Raw genomic sequence first — 19,959 nt, 5'->3', positions numbered from 1 at the left:
ATATGTGTTTAAGGGTTGTAACGTTACGTCCCTCCGCCGCGCCACCACTCCGGTCTGAACGCCGAACGCAACGCGTAAGACCGAGCACGTGCACGCGCTCAGCTAAGCTTGCCGCGATCACGCGCTACCATGCGTGCCGCGCGCCGCGTTCGGCAAGCGTTCCTACTCCGGCCGGCACAACCGCGCGCGCTGATTGGTACTTGCGACCGCGCGGACCGCCATATAAGCCGGCAGCGGGCAGCCGAAATCAGATCGCTCCGAGCCACCGATCTCAAACCTACTCCGCTCCTGCGCCGGGTATTCTCGACGCTCCTTAGCTTGGGCATTCTCAAGCACTTCCTCGGAAACGGGCATTCTCGTTCTAACTTTCTCGCGACGGGCATACTCGTCGGTCCTAACGGCTGGGAATACTCGGCCGATCCCATCCTCCGTCCGCGACGGGAATACTCGTCGTTTCCGCGGCTGGGTATTCTCGGCCAATAGGAACCGTCCGTCCCGCAATTCCGTTCTCGGGGATTCTCGAGACCAGCACCGTCGTCGGGAATGCTCGACGTCGTCCTCCGGCTCATTCCGCAAACCTGTTCCCTACGGGGTGACAACACTCTGCAGGGAGAGACCGCGTAGGTCTCTACCGTCGACCGCTCTCGCGTATCGCGGAACTGTCCGCTGCACCGCGCACTGCCGATTCCGCGATCGCGACCGTCCGTCGCGCGGGCCAATCACGGCCCGTTTAACGTAAGTTAAGTTAGCCGCTTCACGGCAACTCCGATCATTGCTTCCGAGCGCCTGGCGCATAATGCCTGTCCGTCTGTTGCTATAACTGAGTCTATAACGTGCTATAACGGACTCCGAGTCCGTTCTTTAATATTAAGTGACACCGCGAATTATATATTCTTGTCCGCGGAACCGATGATTGTTTAACCGAGCAACCCCGATTGCTACCTCCGAGCGCATAGCGCATAACACGTGTCCGTCTGTTTCCAGAGTTTCTAAAATCCGTTTCTTCTAAGTGTTTAGATATTAGGTACGCCGCGAATAAAGTGTGTCTGTTCCTTTTAGTTTCACGCGGGTCTGACTATTGTGCAACCGAGCACTCTGGTGCCGCATTCATACGCGTGTATTTCAGTATTATCCAATAACGATATCGAGACTGTATGATTATTTTGTACTAAACCAACGTCTCAAAATATATTTAAACTATTTCGTTTCCACTACCAAACCACGGCGTTATCATTTGACACGAATCCGGACATCCGGCGAGCACATCCGAGCAACCGATCCTGAACCTAAATCCCGTAACTGACACCGAGAAACTACCAGCGTTACAGGGTTAATATAGTTTTTCGAGATTTAATACAAGCCAAAATAATATTAACTTATATAGACGATTTAATTATACTATTCGTTGACCTTAAAACAGGAGTATAGAATCTCCGAATAATGTTAAAAATCGCGAGTAAAGCTGGATTAAAGATCAATTGGCAGAAGTGCCAATTCTTACAACAGCAAGTAGAATACCTCGATCACGTGATAGACAACGGTCACGTGGGTCCATCGGAGCGCAAAACAGAGGCAATGAGAAAATTCCCCGAACTCAGTTCGACGAAACAGGTCCAAAACTTTTTGGGACTGAGCGGGTATTTCAGAAAGTTCGTTCCTCAGTATTCGACCATTGCCCATTAACGAATCTATTAAAAGCGGAGTCAAAATTCGAGTTTGGCGAAAGAGAGAGTCATTTGAGCGATTAAAAGAAATTCTTTACAATAGCCCGATTTTAAATTTATATATAGTAGGCGCGAAAACCGAGTTGCATACTGACGCGTCAATGCACGGATACGGTGCAATTCCTTTTCAAAAGAGTAAGAACGATGCATCCAATCTATTATTGTACTGGTAAAACCACGCCGGCAGAAGAGAAATACACGAGCTACAAGCTAGAAGTATTGACTATCATTAAAGCGCTTCAAAAATTCCAAATCTGTTAGGAATAACCGTTTAAAATCGTCACCGACTGTCGTGCGTTTACGGCTACGATGAATAAAAAAGATTTATGCGTGCGCATAGCCCAATAAGCTTTACTTTTAGAAAAGTATAATTATACGACAAAGCACCGGCCGGGTAAAAATATGGCACGCGTCAATACATTGAGTCGCAATCCATTACCGCGATGTATGTTAATAGAAGCTCGTAAAGACAATTTATTAGAGCGATTAGAGAAAACTCAATAAAACGATGTTGACGTTAAAAGAATTTTCGATATCGCTAAAACACAGAAAATCGACGGATATGTTGTAAAAGGTAGTATACTTTTTAAAAAAATAGACGATGATTTGCGAATTGTTGTATTACGAATTCAATTGTATATGACAAAGTTATAATGCGATCCGTCCATTTTTTCCAAGAATATAATAATTAAAAATCACGCACAAAAATATTGCCTACTCATTCGTGCGTTCGATATTACTTCATAATAAAACGGATATGTCTTATATGGCGTTGACTACGCAAAAGAACATGAAGACAAATCAATACAATACAATAAATGTTAAAATAAGAGTTTTATAATAATAATATAATAGTAATAATAAAATAATAATGATTGTTTTAAACTACTAAAATTAGCCAAATTTTTTTGATAATACGTCGCAATGTGTACAGAAAACAAATTGTGAATAAAGAAAATATTATTTATTCATAACTTGTTTTTAATTGCAAATATTTCTCTTGGTTACTTCAAAATAAAATGACACGAAACTGAACAACAATTATGATGTTGTAAGACATTAATTTTTTGTGTTCAAAATAATAAATATTGTTACGGCCGTGCAATATTTGTAATGTGTTACCGTGTAGTTTTTGTAATCAATATTAATGAGTTGACGGTTGCTTGTTAGCGACGCTTGTTGTTATGCTGCTTTTGTCTTACGCCTTGTTTGATAACGGACGTGTTTCAATAAATGTCTGAGTTTCTTTAAAGTCTGCTCAATCATTTATTGTACACGAGTGCCTTGTTGTGCGAGAGTGCACGTGAGTGTCCTGTGCCACCGACGGACGTAACATTTTGGGGGCTCGTCCGACCGTTCTCGGACCGTTTTCGAGGAATATAAAAATAAACCAGAGCAGAACCAGTGAGGCAGATGCTGAGGAGGATGCGTGAGGAGCGATCCATTTGTCTGCATTGTCGGGAGGAGTTAGCGACATTATTTCATCAACACTATGAGGAGCTACAACGTCTTCGGGAGACACAGCTAAGTCTTTCTAAAAACGTTTGTTTACGTGAAAATTTTACTTCGAATATTGGAGGCGTGTTATGTCCGCGTTGCTTCTGCGCAAGGAGTTTTGCGTTAGATGAATAGGGAGACGCGTTGCGTTCGCGTTGTTTTGGCATGTCTTTGGTTGAGGAAGAAACTATTCTCGTCAAACGCATTTTACGCTTGTATCTACGTCTATTTTATCATTTTAATTGAAGCATAGCATATCGTTTCCTCTTAAAATTTTCTTGGGTGCATTGAGAGAGAGAGAGAGAGAGAGAGAGAGCAAGAGAGAGAGCTTTATCTTAGAATTTCTTCTATGCGGGATTGAGATTTCGTCCCAGAAAAAAGGGAGACGGTCTAAGATTTCTGTTTCTCCCAAAAAGGTGCTGGTTTGGGAATAACTCGGGCGGCGCTCGGTATCCTCCTCACCTTGGGGGATGGATTCGAGAGACCGTTCTTTCCTCAAAAGCTTAGAATTAGTTTATATTATTTTAAAATTTCTTGGTTTAGTTCAAGGAAATAAATTCGCAGCAAATGTTTCCCGAAGCAGAGGCCCGGGTGAAAGCAGAAGGTCGTCGTTTGTTTAAGATTGCTCAAGACGGCGCTCAGTAACCTGTGGCAGGAGCCCAGGGTAGAGCAGGAAGTCGTCATTTCTGAATCGCGGAGGATGACGCTCGGTTACCCGTGGCAAAAGCTGGGATAAAAACAGAAGAGAATCTAAGATTTCTTTTTCTTCCAAAATGGTGCTGGTTTGGGAGTGACACTGACGTCGCTCGATAACCTGCGGCAGGGGCCCAGGGTAAAAGTCGTCGAGCCTCCCTGGAAATCCTCACCTTGGGAGATGAATTCTAAAAAGTCGTTCTTTTGTCAGGAGTTGAAAATGAGTTTCGATTCTTTTTCTTCTAGTTTGCAGGAAAGGACGATGCTCGGTAACCTGAGGCAGGAGTCCGAGGTAAAGCAGAAGATCATTAATTTTGGTCTAAAATTTTGGTGCTATGTTTTGTTTTGAAGATTCTAGTCTGTTGGAAATTGTGACGATCTAAGGTTTTCTTTTTCTTCCAAAAAGGTGTTGGTGTGAGGTTAACGCAAGCGACGCTCGATAACTTGTGGCAGGAGCTCAGGGTAGAGCAGGAAGTCGTCGTGCTTCTCTAGAAATCCTCGCCTTGGGGGAAAGAGATTCTGAAGATTCTTTTTCTTCCAAAATCGAGGAGTGTGAAAGAGGGAGAGAGAGAGGGGGAGGCAGACTAATGTTTTGTAAATTGAGCACTCGTTGAATCTTATTTTATTTCAGTTTGGAAGCTTGCAAGGTGGAACCATTTCGACGCGTAGAGGGAAGTCTACGAAATTCTTTTTTTAAGAAGACCGCCTCGCCCTGGTTTTTGATTTTTCCCGTGGGCTTGGAGGCAAATGCCGAGGCGGGAACATGGGAGCCTTTGAGGGTCCCTGGAAGTTAATTATCCCTCCTCCCTTGTCCGAAGAACCAAAAAGGAAGTACTCAAGATTTATGATAGAGAGTTTTGTACGAGCAAAGATTGAAGCAAGAAGGTTTCGTTTTCGCAGCTTCATGTTCTCTGGAAAAACAAGCCCTCCAGCTTGGTTGTCGGAACGACAATCTTGAAGAAGAGGGGCAGTGTTACGGCCGTGCGATATTTGTAATGTGTTACCGTATAGTTTTGTAATCGATATTAATGAGTTAACGGTTGCTTGTTAGCGACGCTTGTTGTTATGCTGCTTTTGTCTTACGCCTCGTTTGGTAACGGACGTGTTTCAATAAACGTCTGAGTTTCTTTAAAGTCTGCTCAATCATTTATTGTACGCGAGTGCCTTTTTGTGCAAGAGTGCACGTGAGTGTCCTGTGCCACCAACGGACGTAACAATACGGTTAATATAAGTTAAACATTTATTTACTGGTCTACATGATTCAACTAGAAATTTGTTTTCTTTAGCATTTTACAGACAAGGACACTTGGTTTACAAAAAATTATTACTCACACATTCCATACCTTTACTATCTAATGCTAACTCATCAACTAACAATAAGAGAATTAACATAAAACTAATTTAAAAATTAGTTAGAAATTTCACTTTTATACTGCATTTATACAATTCAATTTATGTGTTTATTATATACAAAATTTAATTAGTGTAGAATTATGCATAACGATGCCTTTTGGCGCATGCATTTTTGATCATCTCTTATCTTGAAATTTAATTTTTACGTTTCGGCAGTATTGTTCTTAATATGTCTACATTTAAGTGTTATGTAAATGTCGCAACATAACTTTGTCATATACCATTGAATTCGTAATAAAATAAGCTTTATTTTACCTATAAAAAAAATTAAAAAAAATACGTAGGTAGTGAAAAAAAGTATTAAAAAAAATTTTTTTATTACTATTATAAAGTAGTCTTCGAGTCATTTAACTTTCAATTAAAACATTTTTCTCGATCTCTTATAGTTTCGACGACACATACTTCAAAAGAAAAAAAAAACCGATTTTCTTCAAAGGAGTGTTTCAGCCTTAAAAATGCATTAGGGCACGTATAAAAAAATACGTGTCTCTTATTTTTATCTGTAGAACATATTAAAGGCACGTTGAAATAGGAGAGAGTCACTTCCGTGGCGCACGAATGCGCGGACGGGTGCGCGTACCATGCGTATAGAAAGGTTTTTAATTATTTTTGGAAAATGAGAATGTCACATCGTAACTTTATCATATACTGTTGAATTTGTAATAAAATAAGCTTTATTTTGTTTATAAAAAAAATAAAAATTGAAAAAAATAGATAGGTAGTAGGGAAAAAGATTAAACATTTCCTTTTAATTTTTGCCACTGTTATAAAGTACTCTTCGAGCCATTCAACCTTCATTGAGAACATTTTTCTTTATCTCTTATAGTTTTGACGATATACGCTTTAAAAGAAAAAAACTGATTTTCTTCAAAGGGGTGTTTCACCCTTTAAAAGTGCGTATGCGCACGTATAAAAAAATACGTGTTCCTTATTTTTATCTGTACAACATATTAAATGCTTGTTTTAATCTGAGGCTGACACTTCCGTTCTTCCTTATAAAATAATACAAACAAGTATTGTTTTTAGCCTCAGCTTCCAAATTATAATTTATCCTAACAGATTTATTCAAGAGTTGCGTTCTGAAATTCACTGCCAGTACTATAGTTTTGTAATGTAAACTATAGATTTTTTGTACTGGCAGTATATATCGGAACACTGATCAATAGTAGTGCAATATAAAAATTGTCCCAAAACTACAAATTAGAAAAGTTCTACAAAAAATTTTGTCAATCGTTATATGTGAATTATATTTATATATTTCTTCTATTTTTTACTTTGGTTTTTATTTTCGTATTGATTTAAATTCAATAAGAAATATTTTTTGTACAATTAAGTTGAAAGATCAAAAATAAAAAATTTTTTAATGGTGAATTTAATATGGCACACAGAATTTACAAAATCTAATTATCGTAAAAGTCAGAGAATTTTTAACATTATCAATTGTAAGTAACATCAAGTTTACAATTAAATTTTATTTAAAACTCATGCTAGCAAAATAGTATTATATACCAATAAGCGAATCAACTTTATATACTTTTTTATAAATAAATAATGTTAAACGAAATTGTTATAAATAGTCAAAGGTTAGAGTGTTTGCGCAGTACTCAGTACACAAGTTCAAAATTACCAGCTTTATTTTTAATCTAAAATAATCTTGAACATTTCGGCATTGTTTCAAGCATGAAATAAGATTAAGGAGACGTAACTGCAAAAATTGAAAGTGGTCACAAAAAATGTTCCGTGGACCATATGGTGTCGCCATCTTTGACCAAATGTTAGATAAAGATAAAATTCCAGCGTGTATTGTTATAGCTTTGATTAACATTTGGTGAACAACAATGATAAAATCAATATCTAAGATGGCAATGCTATGGTCCACGAAACATTTTTCGTTACCGACTTTTTTCTCCCCAGTCTATGCAGTTACAGCCTCCTGGTTTCAAGCCATCTTTAGTATATCAAATATATATGAATCATTTAAGTTTCCATAATGAAGAACTGTTAGGGTATCTCTCTAATAGCTATCTATCTTATTTTAAACCTTATAAGTTTCTAATTAGAAGTACCTTTTTAAACTTTTATATTTTTAGGTATTTAAATTCTAAAGTAATTCCCTTACAAAAAAAACACAAAAAATTTCAGTGTTTACATCCAATTTTTGGTGTCAACACCCAAAATTTTAGTGTCGACACCTAACTTTCGATATTGTTACGTCCTGCGGAGTAACGATTCCTTTCCTTCGCAACCAGCGGATATCCTAATTAACGGGGCCGAGCGGCGGTGATCTCACCCCGATTCGAAGAATACGGTGACTCTCAATAATCAGATCTCATGAATTAGCGACCATTCTTCATCGTACCCGCAATCCCTTTGACTGAACTGTTCATCTCCCACTGAGTGCGGCCCAGTGTGGAGGCCTGCGGCCCCGAGAGTATCACATTTGTCAACCCTAACCGTTCAATCAACAAGTAAGTTCCAATCATCAGTTTATCTTTGCTGACTAGCTTTTCTCTCTTACGGGTAATCTATACATATTCATATTATAATTGTCATTTCCCCTCCGTGCATTTCTGACTACCTTTACCTTTTCTGGCTTGAATCAAACTCCGTTCGATTTGATTCAAATTTAATTTCCATTTTGGATTAAATCGAGTTTCGGCTCGATTTGATTCAAAGAAATTTATATCCTTATTTTTCCGGATTGAATCGAACTCCGTTCGATTTGATTCAAACTTAATTTCCATTTTTGGATTAAATCGAGCTTCGGCTCGATTTAATTCTAAGAAATTTATACTCTTACCTTTCTGAATTTGACTCCGTCGATTCGATTCAGACTTATACTCCTTTGTAATTCAACTACCTTCCCATCCTCTCTCCCCAGTTAAATTCTTTCTTTCGGTATATTAGAGAGAAAGGGGAGTCAAATTTTTATTTATTTCGTTCTAGTGAATAATCGTATTCTACAACAAATACACAAGAATAAGTCTCGCGCCGGAGCCCGCCACCGTCGGAATCGCCGAAACCGGAGAGCAAGGAAGCTTGCTGCGTCATTCAATCTCCCCTCGGAAGCAATACCAATTATCGTTAATTTACTTAAATTAGAAAACGTACATAACAAACAATTGAATATTTCAATAACTTCCGGTAACTCACCCACAAATTGTCCCCTTGAACCTTCTTACTCTCCGGTCCCTCTCGACGAAGAGGAACCGTCACCCCCCTCCGAACACGTAAACTCACCCGTAAATTCTTCCCCTGAACCTTCTTACTCTCCGGTCCCTCTCGACGAAGAGAAACCGTCACCCCCCTCCGAACACGTAAACTCTCCCGCCTCTGTTTCGAGCCAACTCACGTACAGGATCTTCCCCGATTCCCCTATCTCCCTGTCTCCACCTCCAAACCCCGAGGTCCAGGACTTCGAGGAAAAGAGATTTCCGCAGAGATCTCCGACCCCCGAGCTCCACAATTTCGAGGAGGAGGAAGAAGTTTCCTTGGAGCTTCCGATTCTCGGATCTCACGATCTTGAGGATAAACGTCCTTCCCCTTCTCCTGCCCCCAGCGTGGAATACTTACAAGGAGAAGACCAGGTGAGAGACCCTGGGATTTTGATCCCAATTTTTTTAGTTATTCTGGAGACGAAAAAAAAGTTTACGTCTCCCGGCGTTTCATCGAATAGGCCTTAGTTTCGAAATAATAAATTTGTAAAAATTGGCCATACCGCGGCGCGCCATATGAACCTTTCCGGTAACTGTTCTCGCAACCAATGCAGTTGGTTGCATACGTTAGGTGTTTGCTTCACAATCGTAAGATCCGGGTTCGCTCCCGGATGTGTACAATATTTTTTTTCTTTTTTTTTATTTAATAAATGTATTTATTTATCTTGATGATATTAATATAGAATTTGCATCGCGATATCTCCGCTCGTACGGCACGGAGAGAAAAAATAAAAACACTTTTATATATGCACTTTTTCCCAAGCTATCGAATGAGACGACTTTGAACTTGATCGGTTCAACCGTTGCTGAGATCTGATAATCTTGTTATGCTTGAACTCGCTGACTCGCGTAAAAGAGGCGTCGGTCTTTCTCGCTTTTTTTTTGAATTGGCACGAGACGCGACCGCGCCTCTTGATATGCAAATTTCTAAAATAGAAAATTTAATTTAATATCATTTTTTAAACTTCAATTTAAATTTAATTTGAAGGGAATTTGAATTCAAGTAATATTTGAAATAATAAATAGGTAATAATAATAATAATATATAAGATATTTGAAATGGATAACATATAAAGGCAACGTATCTAAATTTTCAAATTGTTTAAATTTAATACTGGTAAAAGAAACGGATATAAAATGGTAAATAAACGAGAGGTTTTTAATCCCCTTGCAGGTATGTAGTCATTTACATTCACATTCACAATCAGATGTTTGTTTATTATTCTTCTTTTACGATTAATTATTTTAAAAACTAGAATTTTAAAATACTGTTAATATTATTTCCAATTAAATTTTAAATTAAACAATTTGAAAATTGTTTAATTTAAAATTTAATTGGAAATTGCCTTTATATGTTATCCATTTCAAATAACTTATATATTATTATTATTATTACCTATTTATTATTTCAAATATTATTACTTGAATTCAAATTCCCTTCAAATTAAATTTAAATTAAAGTTTAGAAAATGATATTAAATTAAATTTTCTATTTTAGAAATTTGCATACTATATTAATATCATCAAGATATTAATTTATACAAATACATTTATTAAAAATAAAAAAATAAAAATATTGCACACATCCGGGAGCGAACTCGGATCTTACGATTGTGAAGCAAACACCTAACGCACGGAGCCGACTGCACTGGTTGCGAGAACAGTTACCGGGAAGGCTCATATGGCGAGCCGCGACCAATTTTCACAAATTTATTATTTCGAAACTAAGGCCTATTCAATGAAACGCCGGGAGACGTAAACATTTTTTTCGTCTCCAGAATAACTAAAAAAATTGGGATCAAAATTCCAGGGTCTCTCACCTGGTCCTCCCCTTGTTAGACGAACTTCCACCACTCCCCCCTTGTTCGTTTTTCGCTCCTGGTTTCCTCCAGTCGTTAAACGCCGTCCTGTCTGTCCTTCCGTTGTGCTCCAATCCCTTCCCTCCTGGCGCATTTTCAATCGGGACTGAACAATTCGATCTGGAAACCGTTCGCGCCTACCTTCCCCACCTCCCTCCCGACAGCACTATTCCCGTCTTCTCCCCCCCACATACCCAAATTATTACTTAGTCCCAAAAATAATATTCCTCAACCATTTTCGCCCCAATTCCGCTACTGTAAAAAAAATTAGAGAATAATACCTCTTGACAATATGGACACAATTATACATACGCATACAGATACCCTGTTAATCACATAAGTATAGGATATTATGAATGTAATATATATAACCGTAATTGTTAATCTTCAACGTTGTACCACGAGTCTGCGAAATTTCGTTTTTACTAATTAATTACTAATTTTGTGTTCCTTAACAACTCTAACTTGTAACAAATTACTTTCATATAGTATTAAATTTTTTTTTATTATTCTATTTTTCATTATCTTCTTTTAATAAAGCGATGATTGACTATAAGGGAACTTAATTAATTTCTCAACCTGATTCACTATCCCTCGCTCTAATAAGCCAAACACTAGGTCCGATCCCAAGGTAAAGCAATTAAATTTGCTGCCTCAAAACAGGACCGAGGGACGCGGAACGCCCGGATATTTGTCGTTGGGTCCCCGCTGTGGTCCCACTGACCTATATATCCTGGATTGTCGACGCGGCCTGTTTGTGCCTCGTGTGCACGTCCTCAAGTTGTTACGCCTTCCCTCCCTTCTCCCTCCATATCTTACCCTTCTTCAACCCTGGACGTAACAATATCAACACTCAAAATTTCGGTGTCAACACCCAATTTTTAGTGTTAACACCAAAAGTTTCAGTGTCAACACCAAACTTTCGGTATCAACAATCAAAATTTCAGTGTCAACACCCAATTTTTTGAGAAAACACCAAAAGTTTCAGTGTCAACACCTAACTTATGGTATTAACATTCAAAATTTCGGTGTATACACAGATTTGTTTACACCATTTGCCCAAATAGACAAGCGTGCTAGACATAGAATGCCAACATTTTATGCATTCTTTATGATGACATTATGACAGCATAAAATTACAAATAATTAAATGTAATAATTAAGCTGTCATACTGCTGTTATACAATTTATATATTTCACAATTTAGCAATATGTTGCCATTTTACTATGAACGCATAACTGCAATTATGTATAAAATATTTCCAAAAAATTACGTTTTATTTGTATTATTTGTGGAAACAATAATTGAGCAATCCATTTGATGTATGTTAATTTAGTATTACATAGTGAATATATATGAGACAGTTGCTTTAAATATGCATATTATCATTTTAAAATATAAAAAATTTTGTTGAAATAGAAAAATAAATATTACAATTATAACTAGATATTTGAATCATATTCTTGCACACATAAAACTCTTATAATCTAAATAAAGGCCAACTCGTGTCAGTGAATAACAGTAAACAAAAATAATTAAGTCTTTAACGAGCAAATTTTGTTCCAAAAAATACAATTAAAAATACAATTATAAAAGAGAAGTGCATGAAGTGATAATCGCGAATGGATACGAATTATATATCATTAGAAAAGTTTTGCCAACTAGAGTTTAGCTGTGCAATATTTCTCTTGAATACCACTTCTAGAAAACGCTGTGCGTAATAGAAGTTAAAGTTACATAACGTCTTATAAAAGTCCAAAACGTTAAAATATCTCGAAAATAATTAATTATAGTTTTCATTAAAAACATGTTTGTCACCAGTGTTTCAAAAACGTTTCAACATTAGTTAAAATAATGTGCAAAGAAATAGAAAGATCCATTAAAGAAGTTCAACTTGATCCTTATATGAATTTGGAAACTTCACCTAAGTCAACTTTTGTTATTATTAGGCAAACTTTTTAAGCTCTACTTTGTTTCTTACATATTTTTCATTATAATTGATTATTTTCGACATATTATAACGTTTTCGTACTTTTATAAGACGCTATATAACTTTAACTTCTATTGCGCACAGCGCCCTCTAGAAACGCTATTCAAGCGAAATATTGCACAGCTAAATTGTACTCGGCAAGACCTTTCTAACAATATATAATTCGTACCCATTCGCGATTATGACTTTGTGCACTTCTCTTGTTAGAGAATTGACATCTACAATATCATAAATTATAAAAACCAGAAAAAATTAGTTACAAGTACATTAATCAACCAAACACGTTTCTTGCTGCACAGAACCTTCGTTAGTAAACTTAAAAAGTCGTACATTTCAATAAATGTAATAATATCTTTAACAATTTTTCGTGTTGATAGTACGGTTATCACGCGAGTCACAAAAATCTTATATTATCCTTATATTATCCTTCAATCCAAACTTTTAAAATAAACACGCAATTAAATGTGAATAAATTGTTAAATAAACAAATAAATATTAAATAATTTTTTCTGGTTTTTGTAATTTATACTGTAGATAAGAGCGCATCTTAAAATATTTACGCAATCATTTTCAATCTTAAAATTTCGTGAATATGCAGACAATATACTAATATTTGTCTATTAGGGTGTCCAAAATTACGCTATTATTTTTTGGTGTTTTTTCGGTATCACTTTTAGTGTTTTTTTTATAATATTAATACCTAAATGGCATTAATACTATTTGGACAACCAAAATAACGCCATTATTTTTTAATATTTCTTTGGTGTTTTTTTCTTAAAGGTTCTAAAAACTTAAAAAAAGTTTCATGATAATAGATTACTTTTTCAGCCGTATTGAATTTTAAATTTTAGAATTGTGGAGTTAGAATTGACTTCAACAATCTTTAGAAAACAAAATCTTCCATAAGTTACTTTGTTAAAAGGCTCTTGTCCCAGAAGAATTAAATAATGTATGCTAAAAAACATAATTACCATCCTTCCTTTTTTTCACTTTCCCTCCTAGTCTATAATCTTCTAACTGTTTATCAATTTCTGCTTGCAGCTCACTGATTTCCATATCTATGTTTTCTAACTGAAAATAGAAATATCATTAAAATATAAAATTATTAGAATACAAAAATATTAGATTGAAACAAAAATTCTGGTAGCGTTTTTTTAAGTAAAATTTAAAAACAATGTTTAAATATTTATATATAATATTTAGTCAACCATATATGTGCCATTTTGTTTCATTACTTTTCGCCATCTTTGAAACAGCTTCATAATTCCATTCTTCTAGAACTTAGCATCTTTCTAAACAATAAACTGGTCTAAATAATTTTTACAGGTTGCAGAAAAATAAAATTCTTTCCTCAAGAGAATTCTATAAAGATCGAAATGAGTAATCTAAAGATGTAAAATCAGATAAATACGACAGGTAAAGTAAGACATTCCAGTGTCCATAAATTTTTGCCGGGTTTGCAAAGAGACAGAAATCTGACATTGTCTTGATGAAAGGTGACGCTCTTCTAGTTAGCTTCCGGACATTTTTCATCAATTACTGTCTATACAATTGGGTCCAAATTCAACATCAAATTGTGCTAAAAAAGCTTGTAATACACGACACCTTTCAAATTTCATACAGCATTATTTTTTTTCAGACCGGTTTTTGAAGTGGTTAACGGCGGCTCATTTGATTTTTCTCCATTTTCTCTGTTTCTCACTTTATATTGTTGTAAACAATCCATTTTTCAACATTTATGATCATTCGTTTAAAAAAATAAGTCATTTTCGTTGCATTTAAGCAGAGAATCGTTGATGGAAATGTGGTCCATTAAATTTTTTTCCGTAAATCATAAGACGCAAACATAATAGCAATTCACGTATCAAAGTGTCTTTAAATGCCTTACAACTTTAATATAAAATATGAAATATCTCTGTGATATCCCACATTATGTGGATTATTTTCAATTACCAATACGATTTGATCATCAATGACTACAAGCCTGCTAAAACAGTCTCCCAAATCAAAATTGCCACTTTTAAACTAAGCAAACCACTTACAAAGTACTTTCAACTACCCTCATTTCTTTTGTCAGCTACAGCAGTTCATAAACGGCACTTATATATCGTTGTTACTTGTGCAGCGTTTCTTTCTTTCCAAAAATAAAAAAGTATTAAATGATAAAAATGCACCTTATTTCTTTATTTTTATTTAAAGTAAACTTGCATTTGAAATTCATAGATAAATCGCAGAGAAATACGTGATTAATTAAAATGTTAGAATATGTAGGGGAGAGAGGTAAAATGACGACCTTAAGATTTGTCGATTTTTGCTAATTTCTGTGGTACTGTAAAAATAACAATCTATTTTTTTTTTAGATTCATTAAAATCTTGTTTATCACCAGTAAAAATTAGAAGTTGAAAAATAAACTAAAATTTTTTAAAATTGAAATTATTTTATGACATGTCAATTTCGTCATCTTGCCCCCATATGCGAGTAAGATGACTTAATACCGAATAAGGTAAAAAAACAGTCAAATAAAGTTAACAATGCACTTTTATGAATAAAAAAGATTTATTATAATATAATAATTTTTTACTATTTTGATATTACAACGTAAAAAAAATGTAAATAAAACAAAAAATATTTATATAATATGCAAAAATAAAATTATAAAAATTGTGATATGCATTACGATACATATTGTGATTAAAATTGCGTTATATATACGATGACCATCCGTCCTTTTTTTCAGAGAACAGTCCTTTATTTCAAGTAACTGTGTTTTAAACTTATTCATTTCTTGAAAACTTAATTTTGTCCTCTTTTTTTAAATTGTATTTTTTATATTACAAATTTGTCCTTTATTTACAAAATTACAGTCTTAATTTGAACACAGTTTGTCTCAGGAAAAGTGAAGTTAATTCTGATACAATAAATTGCTATTGTCACTTCTACGAATTTATTCGATTACTTCAACTAGAGGTTGATGAAAAAAAAAATGTTTTAAAAATTATAGAATTTTGTTTATATTTTCCTAACTCAAACACTCCTATTAAAGGAATGTTATCAATAACAAATAATATTTGGAATAGTAAAAAAACCGAACTTGAAGTTGACACTCTTAAAGCTGGTATTATTTATACAAAATGCAATTATAAAATTGTTTAGAATTTCATGATTTTTTTAAACAATTATCATCATTCTTTAAAACAAATAATTTTTTTTCAAAAATACATTAAAAATTCATTATTATTGTTAAAAAATATATATGTATAAATACTATTGTTAAAAATGTATAAAAGATAAATATATACATAAAGGTAATTTTTCTTATATAATTATATATTTAATTAGTTAAAAATTCAGATTAGATCCGTTTTCATTTTTTTGTTATTTCGAACCTATTCCAAATTTAAAGGATTTATTACAATGCAATCAAACCAGTTAAAATTATTAAAAAATTACAAAATGCCTTATTTTGATATACAATATAAGAAAATTTTGAAATGCTTTGATTCCTAACTACCATAAAATGGTTTAGAAACATTAAGAATAAACCCTTAAAATTTTGTCCTTTATTTTCTCGAAGAAAATGGTCACCGTAGTTATACCAGGTGTAGAAGTATGAAACCGGAATTTCCCTATAAATGGTGCTAGCCATCAGTTTAGGCATCGTAAGACCGCTTCTGCAACGCCATCATCTCCCTCTAACAGCTGACAAAGATTTTCAACACACAACAACCCAAGTTCCATACACCGGTATATTTTTCTATAACCTTAAACATGTCGAGTTTTGTGCCTACGAACTACGATTTGTGGACAGCATTGGTTTTCTGTTATTATTTGAAGAAAACTGCTGCAGAATCGCATCGAATGCTTGTCGAAACTTACGGTGAACATGCTAAAACACAGTGTTTCGAGTGGTTCAAAAAATTCAAAAGTGGTGATTTTGACGTGAGAAACGAAAAGCGTGAGAAACTACCAAAAAAGTTCGCAAACAACAAATTGCAAGCCTTATTGGATGAAGATGATATTCAAACTTAACAAGAACTCGCGGATCAATTGTATGTGACGCAGAAAGCCGTCTCCATTCATTTAAAAGCTATAGGAAAGATTCAGAAAGTGGGAAAATGGGTTCAGCATGAACTGAATAAAAGACAGCAAGAAAATTGAAAAACCACTTGTAAAATGCTGCTCGATAGATACAAAAGAAAGTCATTTTTCCATCGAATCGTGACAGGTGATGAAAAATGGATATATTTTGAGAATCCTAAGCGTCGTAAATCATGGGTAAATTCAAACGAACCATCGACATCCACTGCAAGAGCAAATCGCTTTGGAAAAAAAAATGCTCTGTGTTTGGTGGGATCAGAAGGGTGTAATCTATTATGAGCTGCTAAAACCTGGTAAAACCGTTAACACTGATCGCTACCAACAGCAAATGATGAATTTAAATCAAGCATTATGTGAAAAACGACCGGAATATGGAAAAAGGTAACACAAAATCATTTTGCTCCATAATAATGCCCCATCACACGCAGCAAAACGGGTCAGAAAAACGATTGAGGCGTTCAGTTGGGAAATACTAGCACATGCAGCTTATTCTCCAGACTTAGCTCCGTCCAATTACCATCTATTCACATTACTGGGACATGCTCTCGCTGAACAACGCTTCAATTCGTATGAAAATGTACGAAAATGGCTCGATAACTGGTTCGCTTCAAAAGAACTGTTTTTTTGGTGTGGCATTCTTAAACTGCCAGAGAAGTGGGAAAAATGTATAAATAGCAATGGAGATTATTTTGAATAAAATATTTTTTATCATTTTCAAACAACAGACGTGTAATTTTTACAAAAAAATTCCGGTTTCATACTTCTACACTTGGTATATAGTCAGAATGCTATTAAGACCAAAAAATACACAAATGCATTACCTTGTCTATGCACGACTTTCGTCATCTTACCTCTAGTCGCCGTGTTTATTTGTTTATGAAATATAAAATAATGCAATATAAAAATTGAAAAATATAAATACATTATTATATACGTTTTTAGCTATACGATATTGTAATTTTATAGAAAAAGTAAACATATTCATTATAATTATGTTATTCCTTATGAACGAACACCAAAAAGTTACGGATAGGTGCTTTCAAAACACATTTCTTATTATAATATATTATCTATTCTTATGAACAGATTGAAATCAAACTATCACAGATTATTTGTTGCCATCTAAAATCTCTAATAAATTAAGCATCAGTTTGTTATTTATTATTAACATGGAAAAATTAACAATTCGCCATCTAACCCCCCTCTCCCCTACATGTCTATGTGTGCGTGCGTGCGTGCGTGCGTGCGTGCGTGCGTGCGTGCGTGCGTGCGTGCGTGCGTGCGTGCGTGCGTGCGTGCGTGCGTGCGTGCGTGCGTGCGTGCGTGCGTGCGTGCGTGCGTGCGTGCGTGCGTGCGTGCGTGCGTGCGTGCGTGCGTGCGTGCGTGCGTGCGTGCGTGCGTGCGTGCGTGCGTGCGTGCGTGCGTGCGTGCGTGCGTGCGTGCGTGCGTGCGTGCGTGCGTGCGTGCGTGCGTGCGTGCGTGCGTGCGTGCGTGCGTGCGTGCGTGCGTGCGTGCGTGCGTGCGTGCGTGCGTGCGTGCGTGCGTGCGTGCGTGCGTGCGTGCGTGCGTGCGTGCGTGCGTGCGTGTGTGTGTGTGTCATATTTCAACCACATGTGAACAAATTTATTTGTCAAACGCTACAAAAACTTTTGTTTTATCCCAATATAATAAGTAACTAAAGAATAATAACTTAATCATTTTACAAAATAAATTCAATGAGTATTAAACAAAGCTAACAATAGGAACTGGAATCGGGTTTTCTTCTGCAAATTGACTTTATTGTTTTGTCGAGAAACGCCCTTGTCAACCAATAGATAGAATAAATTTAATTAATTCGCACAAGAAAACTCAATGTTTTTATTGGCAATTTTGTTTTATACCACTAAATAGATTTTCAAGCTTTTAAGAAAATATTACAATTTAAAGAAAAAGACGTACTCTTTGTAAACGTTCTCTATCCTTTTTGCGTGCCGCTTTAAATGCTGGGGGATCCTGTTCTTCTTCTAAATCCACTGTCATAAATTCGTCTAATGTTAAAGCACTAGACGGAGTATCACCAAATTCCATCAATCTATACACAAAAACAAAAGTTCATTATTAAAATGTCTTCTGTACCTAACGCAATTGTAGAAAAATTAAATACATTATTATTTGTATGTTTTACACTTTTTTCATAATGCAATTTCCAGGAATTTTAGATTCTTTTAAATTAATTTTAAATAAAATAAAATGTTTTTCTCAGCACTATATCAAAACATACATAATAAATTTAGTTAAATTTAAAATTAATGAGGACCTGATATTTCTGATAATTGTGCCAAAATGTATCAATATTATTACTACTTATCAACAAAAAATAGAGAACATTTTCCAGAAACCAAACATTATGCTATTTTCAAATAGCTGTAGATCGGCGAAATATCATCGCAGATAAAAAATGAAAAAAAGCATTTTGAAGCTTGAAGTTTTAACTTTAATGCTAAATCGATAGATTTTTAAAGTTCTTTTAACTTATCTTATGAAGTAAAAAAACACACCTTGTTTTGTTCCTTAAAATTTTGTATCTTTGTAACTCGACAAAAGAATTTTTTTCGATCAATTCAAACAAAGCTTCATAAACTACAACATTTTGCCTACAAAAAACTTTTTTTAAAATTTCTCTACGATTTTTTTTTTTTTTACTGAGTTACGCAACTTTGAAGCTAAATCTGCATTTTTTACAAATGATATCCGTACTATGTGAAAAATCATCGTACACAAAAAATGAAAAAAGCATTTTAAAACGCGCAGTTTTAGCTTTAACATGCTATTAATAGTTTTTAAAAATTTTCTCCATTTCTGTGTGCTATGCCCTAAAAAAGATATACTGTTTTTTCCTTAAAATTACTTATTTTTGACAGCCTGCAGCTCAATAAAAAAATTTTTTCTCGACAAATAAAATGCAAGTGCCATAAGGTATTACTTTTTCTGTACAAAACGCTTTTTTTTTAATTTTCCTACGACTTTTTTTGATCGAATTACAAGACTTCGAAGAAACAAATTTTTTACAGTACATTTTTCCGAAAACTGACGCTTACCACCAACATTAGCATTACCCAATGTGCATCACGTAGAGGTTGCCTGTCTGTTTTCGCACATCGTGTGTGTGCGTGTGCGTATATGTGTGTGCGTGCGTGCGCGTACGTGTGTGGATGCATGTGCGTGTATCACAGCAGAGATAAAGACCTCGCAGTTCATCATTTCTGCAGTATTTAATGACTCCAAACCCTCTCTGCTCTCTGTGTGTGTGCGTGTGAGTGTGCGTGTGCGTGTGCGTGTGAGTGTGCGTGTGAGTGTGCGTGTGCGTGTGAGTGTGCGTGTGCGGGGGTGAGTATAGGTGTGTGGGTGTGTTGGTGTGGGCGTAGGTGTGGGTGCGCGCGCGCGCGTGTGTTTGTATGTGAGTGAGTGTAGGATAAACACTTGCAATTA

At 35.4% G+C, this 19,959-nt stretch overlaps 1 protein-coding gene across 1 annotated transcript in view; it reads right to left on the bottom strand.

Moving 5' to 3' along the window:
• Positions 1–18,562, bottom strand: part of LOC105200171 (transcription factor IIIB 90 kDa subunit) — a gene marked incomplete at its 5' end in the record, with an annotated part of 61,082 nt that extends 42,520 nt beyond the window's left edge. Inside the window, 2 exon segments of the mRNA XM_026140193.2 lie at positions 13,364–13,463; positions 18,430–18,562. Coding sequence (XP_025995978.1) covers positions 13,364–13,463; positions 18,430–18,562 — 233 coding nt within the window.
• Positions 18,563–19,959: the final 1,397 nt, after the last annotated feature.

The sequence above is a fragment of the Solenopsis invicta genome, unplaced genomic scaffold, assembly GCF_016802725.1.
Source record: "Solenopsis invicta isolate M01_SB unplaced genomic scaffold, UNIL_Sinv_3.0 scaffold_88, whole genome shotgun sequence".
Lineage (NCBI taxonomy): Eukaryota > Metazoa > Arthropoda > Insecta > Hymenoptera > Formicidae > Solenopsis > Solenopsis invicta.
Note: the sequence above shows the minus strand (reverse complement) of the source record. Positions and strands in the feature narration are given on the sequence as shown.